The sequence below is a fragment of the Garra rufa genome, chromosome 22 (assembly GCF_049309525.1).
Source record: "Garra rufa chromosome 22, GarRuf1.0, whole genome shotgun sequence".
NCBI classification, from domain to species: Eukaryota; Metazoa; Chordata; class Actinopteri; order Cypriniformes; family Cyprinidae; genus Garra; species Garra rufa.
In genome coordinates this window covers 4432349-4458718 of record NC_133382.1, presented here as the reverse complement: position 1 = coordinate 4458718, position 26370 = coordinate 4432349, and the positions used below count along the sequence as shown (strand labels likewise).

The window sequence follows — 26370 nt, the reverse complement described above, 5'->3', positions numbered from 1 at the left end:
CAAGAAATATATTAGGGAACTAAATTAATATCAGCATATGAAGTATAAACGTCTCTCATTCATTGTCTCTGAGAAAATGCACGTCAGATGCTGAAATCACTGTCAGTTTTTACTTTCACTTTAACATATTGCGCAGTTTTCCTGTTGCTTGTGTGACATTGGCTCAACTCCATGGTTTAAAACATAAATATTTATAAAAAATACAGTATATAGAAAAGACATATCTTTAAAATATTGCGACGTAACACCAACGTAAAGCCAGTGTTTTTCACTCACTGAAAGCTACATCTGTCTGTCTCTGCTCTCATCACTGCACGCACGACTGCAGACACACCCCTTCTTGAACTTTCGGCATTCAAGTTTTGCAAATCTCTATCCGTGGGTCTTTCTCAGATATACTGAAATACGTCCACAGCGCAGACATATTGCTTCAGAAAAGCACGTGCAGGCTGCGGTTTCTGTTTGCATCCACATGCTGTTTCGGCCGTGTTGTTTCGGTGATGCAATTTTTCATGGCCCAAAATGCACTTTTGGGCCATTTTCGGCCAAAAATTTTTGGTGGCCGAATATTCAGTGCATCCCTAATAATTGTGAATTTACAAACGCTGCGATTCAGATAAATAAATATATGCGAAGCAGGGTTAATATGTGCTATCATTTACATGTGTGGAGCGTCTCAAACATTTCTGCATGTTGTTGTGAGTTTGGGTTTATTATAACATTCATCTGGGAACGCAACGTGCGCAATTTCATCAGATTTGTAAGGTAAATCATTTATAAACCTATGCAAACGCAGGAGAATACATCAATATCTTTCTCATTATGCTAAGTGTTCATCGCGATTTCAAAATAAAAGTTTAAACTCTCACTCTGAGTTTAGGCGTTTCGATGTCCACATATTCATTCAATTACTGTGGCTATAGCATTTCTGTGGTACAGATATGGCCAAATATTAAAGACTAAAGTGGACATTTGACTTAAATGTTGTTTAGTCAATATTAAAGAAGGATTAAATTGCTCAGTGAAGTGTAAAAACAATCATTAGGCCGCCCTCTACAGGCCTTTGTTGTAATGCGTAATGTACATTAGCTCTATTGTTTATAATACATTATGCATTTCAACAGTTTTGTGCAATCAAACCATGATTTCTTGCTTTTTATTCTTTATTTGAACTAATTATTAACAACTCATTACTATTATACATGTATTTTAAGTAATTTTAAAGCCTATTGTTCACTTACATCTATTTTTATTACCACACAAAAATAATTATAATTATAGGGCCCCATGAAATTCATCTTATTTATCCATTTTATTTTTTAAAGGTTTAACTAAAATTAACATGAAAACCAAAAAAATAAAAATACACTACAAAACTACAATAGTTTATAACTTACTCAAACTTTAACTAAAATTAATATGAAAATGGAAAATATAAAAACAATCACTAATTCAAAATATTTACAAAACTATAATAGTATATTAATAGCTAAAACATTAAAATGAATATGAAAACAGAAAATATAAAAATAAAAACAAATTCAAAAGTTAATTCAATTGTAGTTAATGAAAACTAAAACAATAAAAACATTTTTTTTTATTTGAGATGAACGTTAACTGAAATGAAATAAAAAAAGCCTTAAACTTAAACACTAATTCAAAATATTTATAAAACTATAATTCATTTTTTTCCATTAGAATTTTTCTAAACTCTTTTAGGGCCCTTTGAAATCCATTTTATTTTTTAAAGGTTTAACTGAAATTAACATGAAAACCAAAAATATAAAACATAAAAATGATTTTAAAATATTAATTAAAATTACAATAATTTAACTTACTAAAACTTAAACTAAAATTAATATGAAAATGGAAAATAAAAACATACTTAAATATTCAAAATATTTACAAAAGTATAAAAGTATATTAATAGCTAAAACTATAAAATGAAAATAGAAAAATAAAAACAAATTCAAAAGTTAATTCTATTGTTAATGAAAACCAAAACCATAAAAACACTATAAATTTGAGATAAACATTAACTGAAACAAAATAAAAAACTTAAACTTAAACACTAATTCAAAATATTTATAAAACTATAATCCATTTTTTTTATTCTTTTTTTTTTCCATTAGAATTTTTCTAAACTCTGTTTTAATGGTTAAATTATTATTTTTTTAATAAAAAAGTCTGTCTTTTTAGGGCCCTATGAAATCCATTTTATTTTTTAAAGGTTTAACTGAAATTAACATGAAAACCAAAAATATAAAAATAAAAATTTAATTAAAATTACAATAATTTTTAACTTACTAAAACTTAAACTAAAATTAATATGAAAATGGAAAATATAAAAACATACACCTAAATATTCAAAATATTTACAAAACTATAATAGTATATTAATAGCTAAAACTATAAAATGAAAATAGAAAAATGAAAACAAATTCAAAAGTTAATTCAATTGTTGTTAATGAAAACCATAAAAACACTATAAATTTGAGATAAACATTACCTGAAACAAAAAAAAAAACTAAACACTAATTCAAAATATGAATAAAACTATAATCCATTTAAGTCTGTCTAATTAAGCTTGACCAAATTCTGGATTCCATTTTAATGGTTTCATTAAATTTTAATAATCAAAAGCATCTCCAATTAGTTGATTTTATTAAAAATAAAATGTTCTTAAGTAGAGTTGTTGATTTTTTTTTTTTTTTTTTTTTTTGGGGGGGGGGGGGGGGATTAGTTGTTTAGAATAATCGTTAGTAGCAGCTCTTATCTATGTGTGTTTGATGAGTGTGTTTGTGTGTTGCTCTGTCCAGCACTCTTAATGCACAAATGCCTGTTGTGTTGCTCCTCAGCGAGTTGTGAAATACAGATGCTCTGAACTGGCATGTAGAGTGTTTCTCCTGTCAAATCAAGTAGTCCAGAAAAACACACTGACTTGCATCTTTTTCTCTCACCCAAGAGTGTCAAAGAGCAGAAATCACTTGTTGAAGTGTGTAGAAATGAGACGGGCTCTAAGACTCGTGTTTGGAGGTTTGGATGTGAGTAAATGCTCACCATCAGCAGCGGCTTTTCTTCACTCGCCACACCTGACATTGGTTGAGCTCATCTGCATGAAGATCTGTGTGATCGCACATGATATGACACACGTGACTCGACTGCTTCTCTGTTTATATTTATGACTGTTTCCCTCTTGGATTACAGCCAGACCTGCTGAACTTCAAGAAGGGGTGGATGGTGAAACTTGATGAACAAGGCCAGGTGAGGTTATGTTTCTCTTTAAACAATGAACAACAATAATCTCTCACTGATTAGATCTCTCAGTAGTGTTTGGAAATGAAATACTGAATCTGAGTGCTGGGTAATGTTGGTAAAGGGTAATATTCACAGCGTTTTCACAGAAATTGTACTTCAAGAATCAAATCATAAAAAAGAAACTATATATATATATATATGTGTGTGTGTGTGTTTGTAAATAAATATAAATGTATGAAAGTATTGCAGTTATTGCTGAATTTAATGATTTAATCTTTCAATATTATTATTTTAATATTATGTAGGTGTTATTGCTGTTTATTACAATTTATATAATAATAATAATTATTATTATTATGATTTATTATAAAATAACGCTAATAATTGTAATATGTATTATAGTCAAAAACAAACATTTTATTTCATAAGAAAATAATATGATTTATATACTGAAAATGTATTTAATAATACATTAATATACTTTTATATAAAAATTAAAGTTTATTTAATTATTTAACCAAAATGTTAAATGTTTTATTTAAAAGACTCAAATGTAAAATATGTATATGTTGTTTAATGGACATTTATTTTATTTTCGTGGCCTTTTTATTTTATAGGTGTTTTAATCTTATTTTTATAATCTTTTTTTTATTTTATATTTTATTTTGCAGGCTTTTTTGTTTAATGGACTTTTTAGATATGGACTTTTTAATGTTTGTTGTAACTCATGGACTGTTTTTATTATTTATTTTTTATTCAAAGACATTTTATTTAATGGGTCATTTTATTTTAGATTTTTTTTTATCTATTTTATTTTGTTTCATGGACAATTTTTATGTTTTATTTTATGGACTTTTTAACTTTATTTTTATATAATCATTTATATTTATTTTTATTTGATTTCATGGACTTTTTATTTTTGTTGTATTTTATGGACTCTTATTTATATTATTTTATAAATGGACTTCTTGTTATATATTATCTCTTTCAGACTTTTTGTTTTATGGACTTTTTATTTCATGGACTTGGACTTTTTTAGTTTTTATTTTATTTATATTTTATTTATGGACTTTTATTTAGTTAACTTTTTTTATTTCATGGACATTTTATATGTTTTGTTATATTTTATGGACTTTGTTTTATGTATTTTTGTTAAATGGACCTTTTAACTTTATTTTCTAGACTTACTTTATTTATTATATTTTATTATTTAGTTAGTTTTTTTATTTTTTTTCTATGATTTGTTTTATTTTAAGGGCTTTAAATGCAAACATTTAAATTGCACACAAGGCAGTTTTTAGACTTTTTTAATTTTATATTAGTTGTGAAAATATATGGACATTAACTTTTTTTAAATGACAAATGTATTCAAATATTCATTAATAATAAAGATTAAAAAATAAAATAAAAATGTAATGCATATTTGGATTTTCACTCAATGATTTTGATCGTCCGGTTTATTTTACGGTTACTAAATTCGTGGTGCATCACTAGTATTGCATAATTTATTATTCTATAATTTCTTCTGTCTTACATATCAAGTTGTGGCTTAATGTGCGTAAATGTGTACAGAAAATAATCAGTTTAGCAGTGAAATTGTCTCATTGGCCTCTATATTTGATGTTTAGTGTTCACAAAGCAAGTTGTTAGTGTTAAATGCATCTTCTCTATTTACTGATCTGCTTTCTGACTTCAAGTTGATCAAAGTTGTTGAGCTCAAATGGCCCGGACTCAAAGCACTGATGCTTTTAAAGGGCATAGTACACTTTGATTGTACTGCATCAATAGGTCAAAGTTGAAAGGATAGAGCCTCTCAACTTTATAAACATGGTCTTTAAAGAAGGATAAATGACTTAAAAACCACCTGCCTATACATCAGACTCATGCAGGATCCTCCCGGACCAAGAGCTCTCTGTCAAATTATGAATTTCATTTTTATATTTATTATATTTGATGCGTTCTAATAAATTATCTCATTTGCCGTTTTTTTTTTTATATCTGTTCTAGTGGAAGAAGTATTGGTTTGTGCTGACAGATCACAGTCTACGATACTACAAGGATTCTATTGCTGAAGAGGTAATTCACAATATTATAATAGCAACTTTATTTGTTTTTGAAGCCAGGTTATCTTCTACCCTCTGTTTTTTTTTCTCCTTAGATCAGCCTTATTGCTGAAATAATAACATTTCTCTCACTGATTCAGTGTTTTTTTTTTCCCTCAACAGGCGTCTGATCTGGATGGAGAGATTGATCTCAGTACATGCTATAATGTTACAGAATATCAAGCTCAAAGAAACTATGGATTCCAGATTCATGTAAGTGTGTCTAAACCTTATTTCTATTTTATATTTTCTTGTGATTTATGTGATTTTATTGCCTTTTTTTATTTAATGGACTTTATTTTATATTATGGACTTTTTATTTTGGACTTATTTATGGAGTTTTTATGTTTGTTTTATTTTGCCGACTTATTTTATTTTTTGTTTAATAAGCATTTATTTTATTTTCATGGCCTTTTTATTTTATCCTAGTATAGACTTTTATAGACTTTTTATTTTATATTTTGTTTTGCAGACTTTTTTGTTTTATGGAGTTTTTATTTTAATTAACTTATTTTATGAACTTGTTCTTTTTACATCTTATTTTATGGACTTTTTTTAGTTGTGGATTTTATTTTATGGACTTTTTGAATTTTATATTTTTTAATGGACATTTTATTTTATTAGCCACTTTATTTTAGATCTTTTTTATCTTATGGACTGTGTATTTAATTTTGTTTCATGGAAATTGTAACTTAACTTTATAATTTATTCATGGACTTAATTTTATATTTTATATTTCTTTTTCTTTTTTTGTAATTTTCTTCTACTTGTTTCTTTTATTAACTGTATATTTTTGTTATATTTTATTTTTAATTTTATTTATGGACTATTTAATTTAATGTTTTGCAAACTTTTTCATGGAGTTTTTATTTCATTGACTTTGTATTTAGTGGACCTTCCTAGTTATGGACTTTTTGTTGTATTTTATGTACTTTTTGTTTTATATTTTATTCCGTGTAATTTTTTTATTTTATGGGCTTTTAACTTGATTTTATAGACTTTTTATTTTATTTATGTTATATTTCATCTTGTTATATTTTATGGAATTTTTGTATTTTATATTGTTTCATGGACATTTTATTTTATTGGCCATTTTATTTTAGAATTTATTATCTTATGGACTGTGTATTCAATTTTGTTTCATGGACATTTTAAATTTTACCTTTATTTATAATTTATTTATGTACCATTTATTTTATATTTTTTAGTTTTCTTCTACTTTTTGTTTCATTCAATTATTATTATTATAATTAGTAGTAGTATTATATTTCATTAACTTTTTATTTTATGGACTTTCCTAGTAATAGACTTTTTGTTGTATTTATGTACTTTTTGTTTTTATTTTTTATTTTATGTACTTTTTTATTTTATGGGCATTTTAACTTTATTTTATAGACTTTTTATTTTATTTGTTGTATTTCATCTTGTTAAATTTTATGGACTTTTTATTTGTATAAATATTTATAATATTTAGTTGTTTATGTATTTTTTTGTGTGGACCTTTTTCATTTTTATATTTTATTTTATAGACTTTGTTTTTGTTTTATATTTTGGATATTTTACATTTTATTTAAATGTACTTTTATAAAAAAAAAAAATATATCTTTGTTTATTTCTTTTTTTACAACCATGTTGTACACTGTTCATGCCTTATTATAGATTACTTGTACTTGGTATCCAAGCACTGCAGGGTCTAGTTTTTGACTTGAGTGTGTTTTTTTTTGTAATTGTTTGTTCTCTGATCAGTTTGTACTCATTTTTTGCTCTCACCAGACTCAAGAGGCGTTGCACACGCTCTCAGCTATGACTGCAGGAATACGCCGCAACTGGATCCAAGCGGTTATGAAAAACGTCCGGCCATCCACAGCGCCAGACGTCGCTAGGTGTGTTACCATGCATGATGCAGTAGCACATAAATATATTTTGTCTTTAAAATATTTATGTTTTGCATATAAAATGTTTTGAAACAGCCTAACAGATGAGCACGCTTCCTGCGGCCCGTTTGAGAGCCTCTCCCGACCTGACATCACTCAGGACTCCCCGTCCTCCGAAGCCTCAGTGGAGCGGGAAGGCGGATTAAAGAAGAGTCGAGCGAGAGAACGGAGACGAGAAGGACGGTCCAAAACATTTGACTGGGCAGAGTTTCGTCCCATCGCCCAAGCTCTGGCGCAGCAGAGAGCACACGAGGCTGACACCTTCCAGGCTGAGCTAGCTGAGAGAAACAAGAGGAGGGAGGAGAGGCGGAGGAGGTACGAGAGCGTCACCGGCTCGTCCTTCGATCCTCCTGCTGATGCCGCAAAGATGGACGTTGAGAGTGTGGGTGTGGTCCAGGTAGATGCTCCGCCCCTGACGGTAGAGCGGCAGCAGAAAGTGGAGGACGAGATCGAGCAGCGCTGGCAGCAGGTGGAGAAGACACCCATTAGGGAAGAGAGGAGGGTGCCTTTGCCCTCCACCCATCACACCAGAGACACGTCAGAGCTGGAGAAGCTCGTCGAGAACTATAAAAAAGGGGTACGGGCTTCAAAATCCAATGCACAGTTATTACTTTAAACTAGGGCTGTCAAGCAATTAAATTTTTTTTTCTAAAATTACACAATGTGCCAATTAATTCATCTGGTCGATTGCAAAATTAATAACATATCAATTTGGGCTTAGAAATTGCTCACCAAAAGATTATTTAAATTTGTGTTAGATGAAAAAAAAAATGTATATTGAAATTAAAATGTTCCAGGGTGGCCGCGGATCCTTAAAAAGTCTTAAATTCCGTTGTCCTAAAATAAGGCCTTTAAATGTCTTAATTTGTCTTAAATCTAAATCCAAGGGTCTTAAATTTTTTACACTTTGAAAAGGAAAAGTTTATCGTTATGAGGAGAATCTCCTGCGCAGGTTCTAAATCTGTTCTGTTGCTAGACACGCGCTTGCTTGACAACGCCTCAGTGTTGCCAGATTTAGCGGGTTTCCGCCCAACTACACGCATTTGAATCGCAGATTAGCTGTTAAGTTTAACCATCATAGAGTAAAAGTTTATAATTAGCACATGTTTTTATGTTGCCGCACACAACTGGCGCGAGCACGCGCAGAGAGAGAGAGAGGAGAGAGAGGCGCGCGGCGCGATTCACACAGATTGATTCCTCTTTAACTGCTATTTGAACGGAAACGTACATACCAAGTCATGTCTTAATACCCGTTTTGGTATTCTGTTTAACAGTCGTTTATGTCTTCAGTGAACCGAAACAGCTGAGAAAGATATGCGTGCCAGTATTCGGTTTGGGCATTTGGCCTTAAAGAGACAGCGTCCTATAAATACCTGCAGTGAGAAACTCTAGTTATTTTACAATTAATTATTAAATTTCCCCTCCTGAATACTAGTGTTATTGATTTTATTACTAACTTTATGTTGTATTCATTTACACTTGTCATTTGTGTAATTGTTCTTGTTTTGTTACTGAACTTTAGTTCAGATAGTAGTTTTTGCTGTGGATGAGAAGTAGCCTACCTAAAGTAAGCATTCAGTAATTAGGAAAAAACAAACTTTTTTTTTTTTTTTTTTTTTTTTTTTGCTGATCCGAAAAATGATCCGATCCATGACTCAAAATCCGTGTTTGTTACACTGTTACATTGGCTTCAAAGTGTGTGAGAGCCTTGACTTTGTCATGGAATAGAAAATAATTTCTTCTTCTGGAATAGTGTTTTCTGTTGAATATTCCCAAGAATAATCAGTTAAATAAAATAATAATTTAAAATATCTTCATAGTTTTGTGCTAGACTTTTGCGGGACTTTCAATTTGGTCTTAAATTTTGTTTGAAAATGGTATTAAAAAGTCTTAAAATGTCTTAAATTTAACTTGGTCAAACCTGTAGACACCCTGTGTTCTTATTGTATATTAAATGATACTTTAAATTAAGGATGCATGATATTGGGCGATATTTGGCCGATGATATGTCTTTTTTTTTTTTCTTCTGACCTTTAAATCAAAACATACTCATGAATTTATAACATCAGTTACTGCTTTATTTAATCAGAAACCCAGTCTAAATGATTGTTTTACTCATTTGATTTGTTCAGAAACATATTAACTTTAATAGTTGTTTGGAAAATTGAGACAAAATATTGACAATATTGTGTATAAAATTTTGTACAATTTTTTTTTTTTTTTTTTTTCATTTATTTAATTTTTTTATTTAATTGTACTTTTATTTTAATATTATAAAAGTTCTAAAAGTTGAATCATCGATTCTACCGATTCGTGTAAACAACTGATTCAAAATATTGACAGTATTTTGTATAAAATTGAGCACAATATTACATTTTTGTTTAATGAATTGTTGTAAATCAATATAATGTTTGCAGTGGTGCAGATATTTCTCTATAATTAATTGCACCAAAAATAATGTGTTAAATCAACAGCCCTAGTTTTAAACATCTAAAGTTGAAAAATGAAAAATGCAACCCTGGACCACAAAACCAGTCTTAAGTAGCATGGGTGAATTTGTAGCAATAGCCAACAATACATTGTATGGGTCAAAATGATCAAATTTTCTTTTATGCCAAAAATCATTAGGATATTAAGTAAACATATGATGAAGATGTTTTGTAAATTTCCTACTGTAAATATATCAAAACTTAATTTTTGATTAGTAATATACATTGCTAAGAACTTTATTTGAACAACTTTAAAGGTGATTTTTTTTTTTTCCCTCTATTTAGATTTTTTTTTCACCCTCTGATTCCAGGTTTTCAGATTGTTGTATTTCGGCCAAATATTGTCCTATCCTAACAAACCATGCATCAATTTCTATATCTCTATTTACTCTTATGACTTTTTTTGTGGTCCATGATGGTGTTTCAGATCATAACTTGTCTTTGTCCTCTGGTTTTGTTAGGTTGAAGAGCTGAAAGCTCAGTTGGAGAGCTGTCACCAGCAGTTAATGGACTCCAATCGGCACAAGCAGGAGCTGGAGGGTCAGCTCAAAAACGCTCTTGAGCGTGAACAGCAGATCCGTGCTGGTTACATTTCACCGGTAGGCCACATTTATGTCACCATTTTCATAGCGTATTTAGATATTGCTTGATTGAACACATTGTGTGTCATTTTTAGGAGAAGAACAAACACATGGCTTCCATCTTTACCATCGAAGCTACAAATGCGTGCTTTGCATGTCTAGAGACCGTTGCATGTAAACGAACAGAGCTCTTTTTGCCTCTGCTTAAGATTCCTCTTGCCCCATTCAAGCAAAATGACATTAAGAATTTCAGTTTCATGCAAGCTCTATTGCATGTTCCAACATAGAAATGATTAACATTAACTGAACATGAATGAATAAATATGCAATGATGGCATGAAAACATACTCAGAACTTATTGTGCCCTTTGGATACATTCATACTCAATGATACATTACTGGAAAACATTTACAGCATATTATTAAAAAAAAAATTGTTTATGTATAATTGTATTCATTGAAAAGGTATTCATAATGTATGTTGTAATGCATTCGTGACTAAAGTTAAAATGCATTATAATATGTAAAGATTAGTTTAATGTGTTTTAATACGTTTTTAATACTTTTAAAGCTATTAATGGTTGGTGCATTACAAGGCATAATTAATGCATTAAAATACTTTTATAGTGCATTATATATAAAGTTTATAAGTAGAGTGTTTCCCATAATTTTCAAGATAACATGCTTTTAATATTCGTATTTATTTGTGTTGCCTATCTGTTTTCTCAAAAGCATTGAGTATCAGTATATCTTAAGGGTGTTAAATTATTTAAAAATGCATCTTTTGCTAAATAGTGCTACATAAACATGAGACATAGAGTATGAAAAGATGCCTTTTCAAGGCAAGTGCATGATGTTTTATTCATATTTAACATTCGTTCATTTCATTTTAACCTTATTCTTGACTTCTTCCTTGTATGCTATAGAGTATGTGTGTTCGTGTGTGTGTTATGTGTGTGTATGTTTGTCTTAAGTGTTTGTTCAAAATATTGTTGCATTGTTTTCTGAGCTTAATTTGGACTTCTCAAAATTCCTTTATTGACTTCTTTTGCAATTTAGCAGCTACAGTTATTTTTTTATTTTTTTTTTATTTTACACCTTGTAGTATACTTCAGTACACCAAAATAAGACTTTTATGCATTAAAAGCAAATGTGCAGGGATTTTATCTTAAGCATGGCATTGTTCCACAAAAGGTGATGCTCTTTGTTGAATATCTGTTCAGGACACTTTTTTTTAAAGGGTTGCCTTTTACGGATTTATGTATTCACCTTTCAATCAAAAGGTTTGTTATAAACAGACACAGTAGTTGTTGCTCAGTAGCTCAGGTTAAATTGTTCCTCAAAAGGCCTGCAGGCTTTTAACTGAATGGCATGTAACCGTTCTGGCATTCTTAGCTAGCACTAATTTTGCGTCACTTACCCCATGAAACAACTCTTTAACCTCTTAATATGCATGCATTGTTTCGAATTACTAACCTTTTGCCATTAATTTTTTTCTAGCGTTCTAATGCGCCTCATTCCATGAAAGAAGCTGAATGAATTTACTCTCCCTTTAACCTTAATAGATTGATTCGATGCAGTGGTTGTAATAAAATGTAATTTTACCTCAAATCCTCAACACTGTTAATTATAATCTAGAAATTGATTAGCGTTTGTTCATCTGTGCTGACTGTTAACCAACTGTCTGGTCCCCTTTTCCAAGCTGGAGTCCCCTTTGAGTCTTGAGACAGAGCCCCAGACGAAGAGGACTGAACTGGTTAGTTCTCAAGCTCAGAGCTTAACAAAGAAGTACCAGGAAACCAAAGAGCTCCTGCAACAGCAAGAACTGAAAAAGCGCAACATGCAGGCACAGCTTGGCCTTTCTCTCTCACACTGGCCCGCAAAGGAACCTTACCTTTCTGACACCAAAAAACCCACCACCTCTGAGGTCTGTCCCTCAAACTGCATTCAAAAAACAGTCAGTTTTATGCTTCAAGATAGCGAGGGAAAGATTAGAGAGCTAGAAAGCTTGATAGATGGCAGTCAGCCTCTGACGTTAAGGGAGCTGATGAAGCTCATGCATTCGCATAGTGAATACGTTTGGGTAGAAGTGTCTGAAGGACAGGAAAGAAGTGAGTCAGTAGGAGAAATGATGCAGAAACTGTTGGAGAACCTCAAGAACCAACAGGAGATTGACAATGAGACAATGCGGAAAAGTTTGGAAAAGGCTGGAGACTGTATACGGGACTACGAAGCTCGTTTGGTCACTATGGAGGACATGTTGGAAAGAGTCCAAAGGCAGAAAATGGAGAGTCCGTTCGCATTAGGTTGCTCGAGAGAAGACCCTCCAGATCTGTTGCAGCAGGTGGAGTTGCTTGCAAGCGAAAACATAGCTTTAAATCAGCGCTATCAGGAAATTGTGAACCAGTTGAGAGAAGCAGATCGAGAAATAGACAGGCTGAAAGCTGAGCTTTGTAGACTGCATAGCAGTCAGCAATATCCACAATCCAGCGAGCAAGAAAACAAAGAGACCTCTGAGAAAAATGTATACGAGCGAGAACTCGTTGAGAAGTCTCAGAAGCTACAAGAGGCTCTTATTAAATTGGAAACTCTTGGGAATAATTTAAAAGATACAGAGAAGAGATTACAACTTAAAGAAGCAACGCTTAGGGGTCTTGGATTTCAGGTTGCAGAAAGCGAGAAAGACGATAAAGAGTTAGATTCGGAAACTGACGACCTTAAGCGCCAACTGGAGGTCCTTCAATCCGAGCTTTCGGAGAAGGACAAGCAGCTTCAAAATGCTGAGCAGGTCTGTAGAGAGCTTCAGTCCCAGAATGCAAAACATGAAGAGAGGGCAAGGATGTGTAGTCAGATGCTTGTAGATGCTCAGGAGGAGATTAGGACGTTGAAAGAGAAGGCAGGAGATCAAGGAACGGTTGGTAGTGAACCAGGAACAGAAAGTGGGTGCCAAAAACTGACAAATGAAGGCGTGATTGAGGAAGTCGTGAAAGAGTTCGAGAGCAAGTCTAAGTCTCTTAATCATCTACTTGACGTGTTGGTAATTGGCAATAAAGCAGATGTGTCCAACATTGGCATGGACACCAACATTTTAGATGAGAATCAGGGAGGAACGATGAAGGAGATGTTTGAGAAAGTGATTCTACGTAAGGTTTTAGCTGGTTTAGAAGACTGTCAGAAAGGCTCGGAGGTTGAGCAAACCCTAAGAAATGTTGTAGAACGTATGCTAGTGGATAACAAAATGCTGCTGCTTATGAATAAGCTCTCCAACCTGCAAGAACCTGCATCTTGCACAGAAGAAACTGCTGGACATGAAAACACAATAAAATCGAAACCCTGCATCATGAAGACTCTCACTGAAGTCATTCAAAAGAAAGTGGCGTTGTTGAATCAAACCGCTTCGGCTCTTAGGGAACGAACTGATGAGGAGCTCCAGTCGTTGGCTTTGACTCATAAAAGCTTTGGCTCTCAAAGAACCTGGTCTGAATATGTTCGTGAGGCCATAATGGACATGACATGCATGTACTTTGTAGCTCTTAAGATCTTGCCAAGGATGAAACCGTTAGATTTGTCTGCATGTAGCAGAGCACAATTTGAGTCTGAGATGCAGGTGACGCCAAGCATCCAGAGTCCTATTGGTGCAACTCACATTCAGATCGAAGGAGAACCGATTGATTCTCTGGACAAGGCCATACAGCTTCAGGACACGATGGCCAAGCATAAAAAGGAGCTGCGAGAATTAAAAGAGGCGTATGAGCAAGAAGCAGAAAAACTGAGACGGGAAGTGGCCAAGGCTGGTGAGACTCTAAGAATGAGATCCGAGGAGAACGTGAAGGAGATCGACTCTCTGACGGTGTGCATGGAGAACCTTAAGAAGAAGCATGAGATGGAGTGTAAGGACTTGATCGCACGCTTTAATCGAGAGATGGAAGAGCTCATGGACGCCGTCGGCCCTGTAGAACCTGGATTGGATGGCGAGCTCCCGAACTCGACTTACCTCAAAGTCCAGATCCAAAAACTTGTGTCCCGGGTGTCCGAACTGACCGAGGAAATTAATCTGCGAGATCGCGATGAGGATGCGGCATTGCTGCGTCTGAAATACGAGAAAGATCTGGAAAACCTAAAGGTCAAGGAGTTCCTTGCTGTTCTCCGTCTGTAATGACCTTAAACCTGATCCTTTCCCTTCCTTTTCTCATACTAACCCAGCTTTGTGGTGCTTTGGTCTGGCCTAATATCTCTCACCAGTGATGCATGGCTGCTAACTTTAGGTTTGCATGTATGTTTTAATTCTAGGAGTGTGGATGAGAGGAAAATGCAATTATACGCAATTCTCTCTGTGAAGAAGCTATTTCAGTTTGGAGGATGCATAACTGCATACTCCTTACGTCAGCAATTATACAGTGAAGTCTGAAAACATATGTGGTTCATCTGGTTGACTTTAGTCTGAACTTGTTCTCACACTTAACCTCTTTGCCTGATTAACAGCCCGTGCACTTTGCATAAATTGCTGAAAATGCCAGCCGCTTAACCTAATTAATAACAAATAGTGCATGATGATAACTGAAATGTTTTATTTTGAACAATTGTCTAAGTTCAAGTATTTGTGAAAGACTTGGCTCTGAAGACAGAGATGATTAAATTGCATTTGCATTATTATATTAAAACAAACTTAGTTTAATAACTTACATGAATTACAGAATTGCATTGTTGCACCAACATCTGGAAATGTAAAACTTCCAAGTACTGACATAAAAACTGCTAATGTTTTGTACTCTGTCACTCAGTTGCTGATTAAAACACACAAATATTGGGATATTTAAATCATTTCTGTAGTTTTCTATTATATTTTAGATTTGTAATGTTTTTAAAGAATTCTCTTCTGCTCACAAAGCCTGCATTTATTTGATCCAAAGTAGAGCAAAATGGTTTTCTATATTTTAAAATGTAATTTATTCCCGTGGTTTCAAAGCTGAATTTTTAGCATCATTACTCCAGTCATATGACTCTTCAGAAACCATTCTAATATTTGGATCTGCTGCTCAAACAAACTATTATAATTATGTTGAAAACAGCTGAGTAGAGGTTTTTCAGGTTTCTTTGAGTCGAAAGTTCAGAAGATCAACTTTTATCATAATAAATGTCTTTATCATCACTTTTGATCAATTTAAAGCATCGTTGACTCCAAGCTTTTGAATTACATAGTGTATAATGTTATAAAAAATTGATTATAATAAAAATAATAATAAAAAATGTTTCTTGAACAGCAAATTAGCATATTAATATGATATCTGAAGGATCATGTAACACTAAAGACTGGAGTAATGATGCTGATAGTTTAACTTTGATCACAGGAATAAATTACATTTTCAAATATGTTCAAATAGAAAGCAGTTATTTTATAGTAAAAATATTTCCAAATTTTACTGTTTTTACTATACTTTGGATCAAATAAATCAGGCTTGGTGAGCAAAAGAAACTTTAAAATAATTAATACATTGGTGCAATGATCATTTACTTTTTAAATTGTTATTTGGAAAACATAATTATTTACGTAATTAGTTTATTATTTATAATTAGTTTGATTTATTGGTGTTTTGGGGTTGCAGGAATATTTTCTCATTTCCCCTTACTCCTTTTTTTTATTTTTAAATGAGTGCTTGCCGTTATATTTGACATTTAGCATTTAAATGTGTGTTTTACTTCTTAAACGATTTATTCAACAAATTTAAGATAAAAAAATGTATATGTAATGACAAAGAAAACAACAACTCTAAATGCTCAATTTATCTTTGGTATGTGCTACTGGACTTTGTCCTGACAAAAGAGGAAATGAGATTTTCCAACCAGAGAGGCTGCTGAATAAACAAGTCCAGGTGCAGTTGTGATATAGGGACAGGAAGAGTTGGCCTGTAGTGGATCAGGACAGAGGCCGTGTCCCTGGACAGTGGACGCTAGTCCTGCAAAAACAACTGCTTCATTTGTTCGCCCGGTCAGAGATTAGGGCCATTAAATAGACAGCGGAAATGCATTGAGTTTGCAGTCAGAAGAGCATTGACATCTCATTTTACTGAAATTAAAGTCCATGTTGATGAATAGTAGCTCTAATCCTAAAAGTGTCTTTACTAGGGATGTAACAAAATCAAAATCTCATGATACGAAAATATCTCAATCTCAAAGTCCATAATAAAATATTTATTGCTAAAGAGAAAAAGTCTTAGAGACTTTTTTTTTTAATTTTGTACATTTTAAAGTTAAATTATTCTGTTTCATTAAAAATAAGAGCTCTAACCCATGTAGAAAACTACTTGTTCAGAAAAGGGATTCAACCCTCTTTTTATTTGTGGTATACTGTCTCAGTCTGAATTACATTCACACTAGTGTTTTAGGAAGCCAAAAAATTACGATTAATAATACAACATTTTTATTATTATTATTATGACAGTAATAACCATATATTGTAAAACAATTGCACTGTAAAATAAATGAATATTTCATAGGTATTTTTGCTTTACACTATAGTAGGGAAATTACAATACGTCTTGCCTAATTTCTACACTTGAAGGAGATATTTTGAATTTGGACTGCAGTAACGTTACCCATTTAAAGTGCTAGCTGTCAATAATTAATACTGCGCTTCTATTTTGATGGGGAACTCCAGCTTCAGTGAAAACAAGTTAAAAAAAAACAAGTCTTACAACAAATCTAGTAAATTGCTATAATCATCTGCCATGAAAATAAAGCATAACTGGTGGCCGCTGCATTCCCAAACGTGAGTTAAACTCAAAATATGCAGTAAATGAGTTCACTGCATTCACTGTGAACTGTGCCATTCTGAGGTACGGAAAACACCGGATCATGAAACGATCGCCTGAACGAAGTGCACACTTCGCTTTGAAATATACAGCGAAAAAAGGTTTCTGGGATTAAGCCATATTGCGCTTTCAGTTTTAGTTCATTTGACAAGTACTGTGTTAAAGCATAATGGTCCAAAACACAACTTTAAAGACATTTTATGTTAGAATAAGAAGTTAAAATATATTTTAAAAACAAACTTTTTGCCCGGAAGACCTATCATTTGATATAGTCATGCGACCACGATAATATCGAGACAGTTTTGCTGTCACAATGCCATGATATTGATATTACAATTACATCCCTAGTCTTTACATTGATGGCAAATCTTACAAATATAGGGATGCTGCGTTTTTAAAATAAAAGTAGTGACCCCAAAACATACTTGAACATTTAAGCTACAAATGTTTGAATTTCAATGCATTAAAAGCTTAAATCAAGTGTATGCACCCTAGTGGAAAAAATATAGTTAAGTGTATTTGAAACATATATTTGTACTAAGTACACTACAGATAGATTTACATATTAATGTGCAAAATAAAAATACCCTGCAAATTGTTCTTTTGGTGTACTAAACTGGTATACACTCTTAAAAATAAAGCTGCTTCACGATGCCAGAGAAGAACCTTTTATGTCTAAATGGTTCTATAAAAAACCTTAAACATCTGAAGAACCTTTCCGTTCCACAAAAAGGTTCTTTGTGGCGAAAGAAGGTTCTTCAGATTATAAAAAGGTAAGAAAGAACCTTTTACTGAATGGTTCTTTGTGGAACCAAAAATGGTTCTTCAATGGCATCACTGTGAAGAACCTTTTAAAGCACCTTTTATTTTTAAGAGTGTACTTAAAGTCTGCTAAATTGTACAAATTTTGTACTTGATGCACTAATTGTGCACAAGTAGTGTTGAAGTCCAACTATATTGAAGTATATTTGTATGTAAGTGGAACTATTGCAAGTTTACTTCAGGTACACTTTAAATATATTGCATCTGATATACAGAGGTCGTACAATCCTTAGTAATAGTGATATTAAAATACATTGTGCATTAAAGAAATACTCCACATAAAGTTCAATCATAATCAGTCCTAAGTGATATATCAGTAAATATGTTAATGGATTTGAAGTATACTTATTTTTTAACTAGCGCAAGCAATGCTAGAGCTTAACCATTTTTGCATTTGATGTTTTATGTATATACAAAGTAAATTCTCACAAATCATCACTAACAACAGGATCCACTATCAACATGAAAAATACTTTTTATCTTGAGTTCGAACAGTGCTGCTTTATCATTTAAAGCCCCTTTTTGGTATTTCTTTAAAATACAAATCACACTTTATTTACTCTTTTCTATCTAAATCAGTTATGTTCATGCTTTAAGTCTGGCTAAGTGTCCAATTTTTTTGCAACAAACATTGAAAACCCAGTCCCATCAGAGTGTGTGTATTTTCATTAGTTTTTGCGAAGCCATCTCTCATCGTAGGTTGTTATTATCTGGCTTTGTGTGGACACTCTTCTGTCCACACATCACTAATCTCTGTCGTCTGTGTAAGTGTTGTCCTTGTCAGAGTAGAAGTGGACTACTAATTCGATGGTAACGAGATGCACTAAATACCGCTTCCTGCATTTCCCTACAGGCGACGTGTGAACGAGGCTTCGCCGCAATGGAAGAGTCTCACCAGAAGGTGATCGATGAGCTGCAGAAAAAGCACCAGCGGGAACTGGAGAAACTGCAGGACGAGAAGGAGAGACTGCTGGCGGAGGAGACCGCAGCCACTATAGCTGGTTAGTAAAGATGAAAAGAGCTAGGAGATTTGGGAATGTGATCATTCGCAGGGTTTAGATCATATATGAGCCATTCTGCAGAATTGGTGCAACCTGCTGTCCCACAACCAAAAAAAACATTTAAAAAGCATTTAAGTATTCAATTCTTTACTAAGATCCTTTTATCTATTGAAACCCACAGTAATATTAAAAATATTAGTAAGCTTAATATATATATATATAAAATCATCATTTAGTGGTTATTTCAGTTCTGAGGTGGCTGTCCCATACCCTAACCCCTAAATTTCAACTTATAAAAATGATATTGAAATATTTGTTTTTTTTTGTTTTTTTTCCATTGTTGCTTTTAAAAGTTAGCCTGGAAAAAATCCAGACCCTAATCTATTAAGATTAAGGATCTGGCATCGAGCAATGAAAAGAGCCTAACTCGAGGGGCGGCACCAAGCATGCATTCGAAAAACTCACTGCTCGCAATTGGATAACGCCACGACCAATCACAACAATACACGGTGATACACGCTAACTGATAGGTTAAACTCTTGCCGTATGCAGTGAGCAAAACAGCAAAAACGTCCTTCTTGCAAAGGAACGATTCGAGAGCGGATTTCTGTTCCTCTTTTATATGAAAAGCCAAATCTAACTCGTTCATTGTAGCGGCCAAAGCAGTTTCAAACAACTGCAACTGGTGTTCAACTGTAGCCATCTTCATTTTCACGCTGTCGTCGTCATCTTAGCTCGCCTACATCAGATACACCGATTTGATTGGTTCCCAGAACTGCTAACGTAATGCAGTAACGTGCAACCTTGCTCGATGCCAGAGTGTCTTGCAGAGACAATTCAAATTGTGCTCTCACGAGACCTCTGGATTTCCAGGGTATTTAAAAGTATCTTTTTGGTTCTTTTAAAAAAAGTAAAGGTCAAATCAAATCAAAATACTGTTAAAAATGTAATTATTGATTTACCTCTGGAAAAAAATGTAATAAAAGGCAAAAAATATGTATTTACAGTCTAGATGTAAGCAAAATATTAACAGTTCATTATAACCCTTCAAATTAAATTTTTATTACTGTATTTCGGTAGTAACCAATTTGGGGAGAGGACAAATATTCCAAAACTTTCTGAAAATGCAATATGAGAATTAACTACACAATTACTAGAAATGTGTACATTGGATATTATACAATTTGCAAACTTTTTTTTGGAAAAATACATTAAATTGTGCTGCTTTAACTATAAGGCAGTACAGTTATAAAAACAAAACAGAAAAAAAGTGAATAAATGTATACTTCGTAAATTATGCAACTGTCCTGCATTTTTCATGTCACTACTGAAACAGCGTATGTTTTAGTCCATTGGAATATCAAAAAAGAAGTGCTTGAAAAAAAGTCCTTGAAAGTCCTGGAATTTTATTTTTTAGTATCTGTACGAATCAGTATCTGTTTTAGTAACAAATACATCATTTTAATGTTTTTCTTTGACTAGCTATCGAAGCAATGAAGAATGCACATCGGACGGAGCTCGAGCGGGAGCTGGAAAAAACACGAAAGGCCAACAGCAACAATGAAAACGCAGACATTGAGGAAATCCGCAAACAGCATGAGTCAGTTATTCCTTCATGCTATTTCACCCTCGTAATGCAGTTAAATGCAGCACAGCCACACCTTTGCATTCTTTTGTGAAATAAACAAATGTCTACATTTAATTACTTGAAACGAGTTTTACAAAGCCACGCCTCCACCTCGCTTTTAAGATGATTTCTTCTAACTTCACTGTTAAAGCTGTGATATGCAAATAAGACCTTGTGTTTTCTGCATGCTTCATTAATTGTAGTGGATAAAGAGTTTAAAGCCTGAATGCATGATTGCCTCTATTGCCAAGTGTATCCTGGGGCAACACAGCCTAGATGCCAAATCTAGAGTGATTGCACAGTTTTTTTTTCTTTGTGTACATGCCCGTAATCTGCCCTCAAGCTCTTGGCTGCACTTCTGTCTAGACATAAAGGCCTTGCTCTTTTGTCATCACTTATAAGTGAAAGGAAAAATGCATGTGCATTTGTGTTGTAGGGAAGAGCTGATGTCGTACCAGAGGGAGATAGAGGTGTTGTCGGAGCAGTACTCGCAGAAGTGCTTAGAAAATGCTCATCTGGCTCAGGCGCTGGAGGCCGAGAGGCAGGCGCTCAGACAGTGTCAGCGGGAGAACCAGGAACTCAATGCGCACAACCAGGTAAACGGTTGTCTGCAACATTTGTTCACATGAGGACATAAATACATGAACAACATCTCCAAAACTGCTCTGAGAGTCATTTCATGAGCATTTGACAGTTGACAGTTATGTGACAGAAAAACACTGGTAACTAGTCGAGGGAAACGGGTAAAATGCATGAAATAAGAAAAAAAATAATTGATGTGCCTTTGGATGTCAGAATCAGAATGCAAATATTTTTTATAGAATACTCTCGTCAAAGATGCCATTTGAAGCTAATCACAGACGTTTAAATGGACAGACTATGGATGAAACCTGCAGGGCTCGAAATTAACTTTTTTACTTGGTAGCACTGGTGCTCCCAACTTCAAAAAGTTAGGAGCACCAACAAATTTTTAGTAGCACCTAATTTCGTTTTAGTAATGCGCCGATCTTGGTTCTTCATGGTCAATTCTTTTTTTTTTATTTTTTTTTTTATTGCCAACAAATATACTATTTACAGGTGATACATCAAAGGCCAACAAAACATACATGACTGTAAACATGATTTGTGTGTGCATGTGAGTGTGCGTGTAAGTGGTAATTATAACTGTGTCGAGGTTGGAACACAAGGGAACATGTAGAAAAGTACCACAGACATAATAAAAAAAATAATAAAAATGATGATAGTAGTATTAACAAAAATTAGAGGATGGAGGGTGTGAATGGTACTCAGTGGTCAGGGTGAGGAAGATGATAAATGGCAGTAATAATAATATTAATAATAATAGTAATGATAATAATAATAATAATAACATTTTAAATGAACTACTTTAATCAAGAATGAGGGGAGGTTTGAGGATCAAGAAGAGGGCAATTCTATTAATATAGTAATTTAGTAATATATAGGATATATAAATAGAATATCTATAAAATAAAATAAAAATAAGGTATTCCTTATTATTATAAATATATATATATATATATATATATATATATATATATTACAAAAAAAAAAAAAAAAAAAAAACCACTATTGAGTTATTACACAGCTGCCCAGTTAATCCCCTGCTCACGTCACCCGGACGGCCATCTAGTAGAGGTGCCGTGGAGGCACAGGGCCCTAACTCCCACCCCCGGGCCACCACGCACACATGTCCAGCTTACCCTATTTGTTTGTACTTTTATTTTTTAATATTTAACCCTTTTTATTTGTGATAGATGAATGTTCAACTAATGTGAGATGCATTAAAAGAAAAGTGTGACGTGCAGCGTGGGACTATCCCTGTGCAGTCACACTTACCCTATGTGTAATTTTGTTTTTTTTTTGTTTTGTTTTTTTCATGGTCAATTCTTAATGCAGATGTTTTACAAGCAAATGGGCTGATTCTGAAAGCCTTTTTTTATATATATATATATATATATATTTATTTTACGCCTTAAGCAAGGGACAAGAATGAATGAAAATATGAGTACATGAACAAGGTTTATTTTCTCTATTATAGATACAGCCATTTAAAGAGGTTAAAGATAAAGAGTTAAAGCCATTTAGAGGCAACCACTGCATTTTTAAACAATCTACAGTATAAACGACACTTCTTTCTTAGTCGTGTAGACAATAAATGCAGGCATGATCAAAGTAAGCTACTCTTTCAATATTCAAAGTGCAAATGACCGAATTTTTCTGATACAGAGCTATAGACACAATACAACTTATTATAGCCCACATACTAATAACAGCCTAGATATGTTATGTAGCCTAATTTGCGCACATTGGGCAGTCGCTCTTTAAACGTGGGGTGTTAACATTGCTTTTGAATGCGTGTGCGAGTTTTACTTTTGGTTTCGTTTTAACGATACCGCGTGCATTCGACAATACAAGAGATTACTTTAACAAAACCATTTGAAAGTGGGAGGACACCAACGGGATTTTGAAAAGTGTCCCGAGTGGAAATTACGCCCCTGCGTGAGTGGATCTCTGCCGCTGAGTTATCATCTGATGTGAATTTATGCGGCAATGTACAGCATATTGAGACGGAGGCGGCAAAATTGTATCTGACAGAATGTACACTGTAGCATGAAATATATTTCTTCAAAAGCAGATTGTGGAGACCTAATTGTCCACAATCAAAGGAGAGAATGGTGAACCTGTCACTGCATCAGCTCACAACAGTCTGTGCAGTAGTTAGGCTAGCCAAAGTTTTGTAAAGAAATGAAAGTAAGTCGCACCACAACAATTACTCACACTCGCACAAATGCTCCCAAATATAATTTGAGGTCGTGCAGATTAAATTTTGGGAGCATATGCGACCAAAATGGTCACAATTTCGAGCCCTGAACCTGCTATGATTAATCTGCTTTTAAAGCATAAATTTGATTTAAACAATAGGTCTACATAATATTTACATATGCAGTTCTTAGGGGACATATTGTATTAGCCCTACAGTTACAGCATGAAATGTTATTTAAGTCGGTAACATTTTACATAACATTTATCTTATTTTATCTCACAATTCTAATGTTTTTTTTTTTTCACAAATGCAAGTTTATATATCCTATTTCGGACTTTGTTACTCAATTTAACTCAATAGCGAGTTTGTCAATTCTTAGGAAAAAAGCCAGAAGTGTGGGATGTTAATTCATAATTCTGAGCCATGGAGAAAGGTTGAATGGCGAGTTGATTTTTCTTATCTGAATTGAGATGTAATCTCAGATGAATAAAGTCAGAATTTTGAAATATAAACTCAGATTTACCTTTTTTACTATTTTATTCCATGGATTTCATAGACTGCTACTTGAAAACTGTAATTTTCTACCACCAGATAAACTCCACCCACAAAAAAGGGCATCATTGTTAGCAAACACAGAATTGGTCAATATACACAGACAAAACTCTCTGCAAACAGTCAAAAAGAATTCAGTTTAACTTGAAGAAAATGTGACAGAAATATATTACTATTTTACAGTAGAATGTAGCCTTACTGCTACTTAAAGTAAAATTATTATTGAAACTTTCTTTTTTAGAAATAGTCACACTTTTCTGATTTTCTTTTAATTTTAGCAGTTAACCTTTGTTGATCAGGACTTTGTTTGCCAAAATAAAAATAATAACAGTTTGAATAAAATGTAAATTAAATGGTTTTATGCAGTCATTTGATTACCAGAAAAAAATTAAGCACATAACACAGAATTTCTAGGGAAAATGGACACTAAACATTTCATTTTGATTAGCCAAATTCAAATTTAATTAAATTACTGCATTAAAATGTAATCCAGAAGAATCAAATTGGAAAACACAGAACACGAAAACAAAACTAAAAATAAAACGTATTTCATAGGGCCCTAAAAATTTGATTTTTGTTAAACTTATGAAGTTGTATATTTCATGCTTTTTGACTAATAAAATGTCATTTTAACCATCAAAACTAAGTATATTTGATGAAAAATTAAAAGGGAAAAAGAATGGTATGGTAACAATTTTAATGGAATTTGGAAAACAAAATGGTGAAAAAAAAAACAGATTTCATAGGGCCCTTTTCACTGATAACAAAATGAGACGATCACTAAATAAAAAAAAAATTAATGACACAAACTCTGACAAATCTATTTACCATTTCGTCAATGAATAAATACATGACAAATGTTAGGAAGGGACCATTTGGGAAGAGAGTTCTCTTTCGCTGCTTCTTGTGCTTGAATATGCAAATACACACATTTTTCAAACTGGTTTTGTGAGTATTCACATAAATGAGACAAATAAATATGTCTGCTTGAAAGAGTGAATAATGATGTAAGCAAGTTATTATTAAGAATGCACATATAACCACTGGTGTTTTAGATTTAGTTGACAAACTAAATGACATTTTAGTCAAAAGACAGACTAAAATGAAACCAAAATATGCGGTCAAATAACCATGACCTTACTGTGCGTTCACACCGCAGGCGGCGAGAGCGTCAAAGTGGCCGGAAGTCATTCATTTTCAATGTGAGCCGGCGGCGAGAGCGGCGCGGCGCGTTTTGGGCGGTGTGGGCGTCGGGGAGAGTTGAAGTCAGGTCAACTTTATGGTAATGAGCTATGACGCGGCTCGGCGGCAACCAATCGGAATGTAGAAGTTCACCGCTGAGAGCTTTCCAAAGAACGCAGTCGTGTAAACTTGGTTCCAGCCACATAAGTTCCCAAGGAAAATAGAGGAGAAGTTAATTATTGCTGTGGCGGGTTTCCCCATAATCTACGACGTGTCACTGTTTTTAAGTTTGCACTTAACCATGAACACAAAACCCACACCATACGAATGGCTTTTAATTGATTTATTTCGTTAGCAAACATGTAACTACAATTAAATTAAATTTCTTATTTTCATGTTTAAAATATTTAATGAGGTTAACTAACTTACACCATACTTGTCAGTCTGCACAAGATCGACATGATTGTTTGCTTTGCGGCCGCTTTAAATACTAGACCAAGCGTTCGATCGTCAGAGCGTCAAGGAATCTTTCTACAGCGTTGCTTGCAGGGCGGCCAGAGCGAATTTTGACGCTCTCGCCGGCGGCGGAGTGAACGCACAGTTAGTGCACCCAAAAGTCCAATTTTGTCACCCAAAGTCTGTTGCTTGTCTGTTGTGCAGGAGCTGAACAATCGTCTGGCAGCTGAGATCACTAAGATGCGATCAATGACGAGTGAGGACGGCGGAGACTCTGGCGGGGTCATACAGGGGAAGGAGCTGTACGAGCTAGAGGTCTGTTTCTTCCCTTTATGTTTAGCTCTTTCTTCTTCCACAGCATCCTGGGAATGAAATGCTCATCGTACACTTGTGTTTACAGGTAATGTTGAGGGTGAAGGAGTCAGAAGTGCAGTATTTGAAGCAGGAGATCAACTCTTTAAAAGATGAGCTCCAAACTGCCCAAAGAGTAAGTTCTGCACCTTCATGTGTGTCTATGCTTATTTTCTTTTAAGGAGCACAGTCAAAAGTTCAAGAGCACTTATACTAGGTTTGTTCCGATAGACGATAGTATCGTGTATCGACGATAGTCAGAGATATCGCCTGTTGCTGATGCCTTTGACGATAGTAAGATGATTATTATTATCCGTCAAAAAGGCGCCTAACTTTAGCGATGCAGCGCGGAGAGTCGGTTCTAGGATGCTTCAGAGACTTGCCGCGGTATAAACACAAGCATAGAGTAGATAGCGCCGCAG

The 26370-nt window shown here is 33.6% G+C and overlaps 2 protein-coding genes across 5 annotated transcripts in view; both read left to right on the top strand.

Moving 5' to 3' along the window:
* The window catches only part of abcc3 (ATP-binding cassette, sub-family C (CFTR/MRP), member 3), a 399896-nt gene that overhangs the window by 94528 nt on the left and 278998 nt on the right, over positions 1-26370 (top strand). The window lies entirely within an intron of this gene.
* LOC141297411 (myosin phosphatase Rho-interacting protein-like) overlaps positions 1-26370 on the top strand; it is a 73385-nt gene that overhangs the window by 37061 nt on the left and 9954 nt on the right. The window contains exons 9-20 of one of the 2 annotated variants that reach the window (XM_073827849.1): positions 3208-3264; positions 5266-5334; positions 5484-5573; positions 7134-7243; positions 7331-7871; positions 10245-10382; positions 12066-12119; positions 18848-18995; positions 20478-20595; positions 21059-21218; positions 25802-25912; positions 25998-26084. In XM_073827849.1, coding sequence (XP_073683950.1) covers positions 3208-3264; positions 5266-5334; positions 5484-5573; positions 7134-7243; positions 7331-7871; positions 10245-10382; positions 12066-12119; positions 18848-18995; positions 20478-20595; positions 21059-21218; positions 25802-25912; positions 25998-26084 — 1683 coding nt within the window. The remainder of the gene's footprint in view (positions 1-3207; positions 3265-5265; positions 5335-5483; positions 5574-7133; positions 7244-7330; positions 7872-10244; positions 10383-12065; positions 12120-18847; positions 18996-20477; positions 20596-21058; positions 21219-25801; positions 25913-25997; positions 26085-26370) is intronic. The other variant, XM_073827850.1, reaches the window with a different exon arrangement.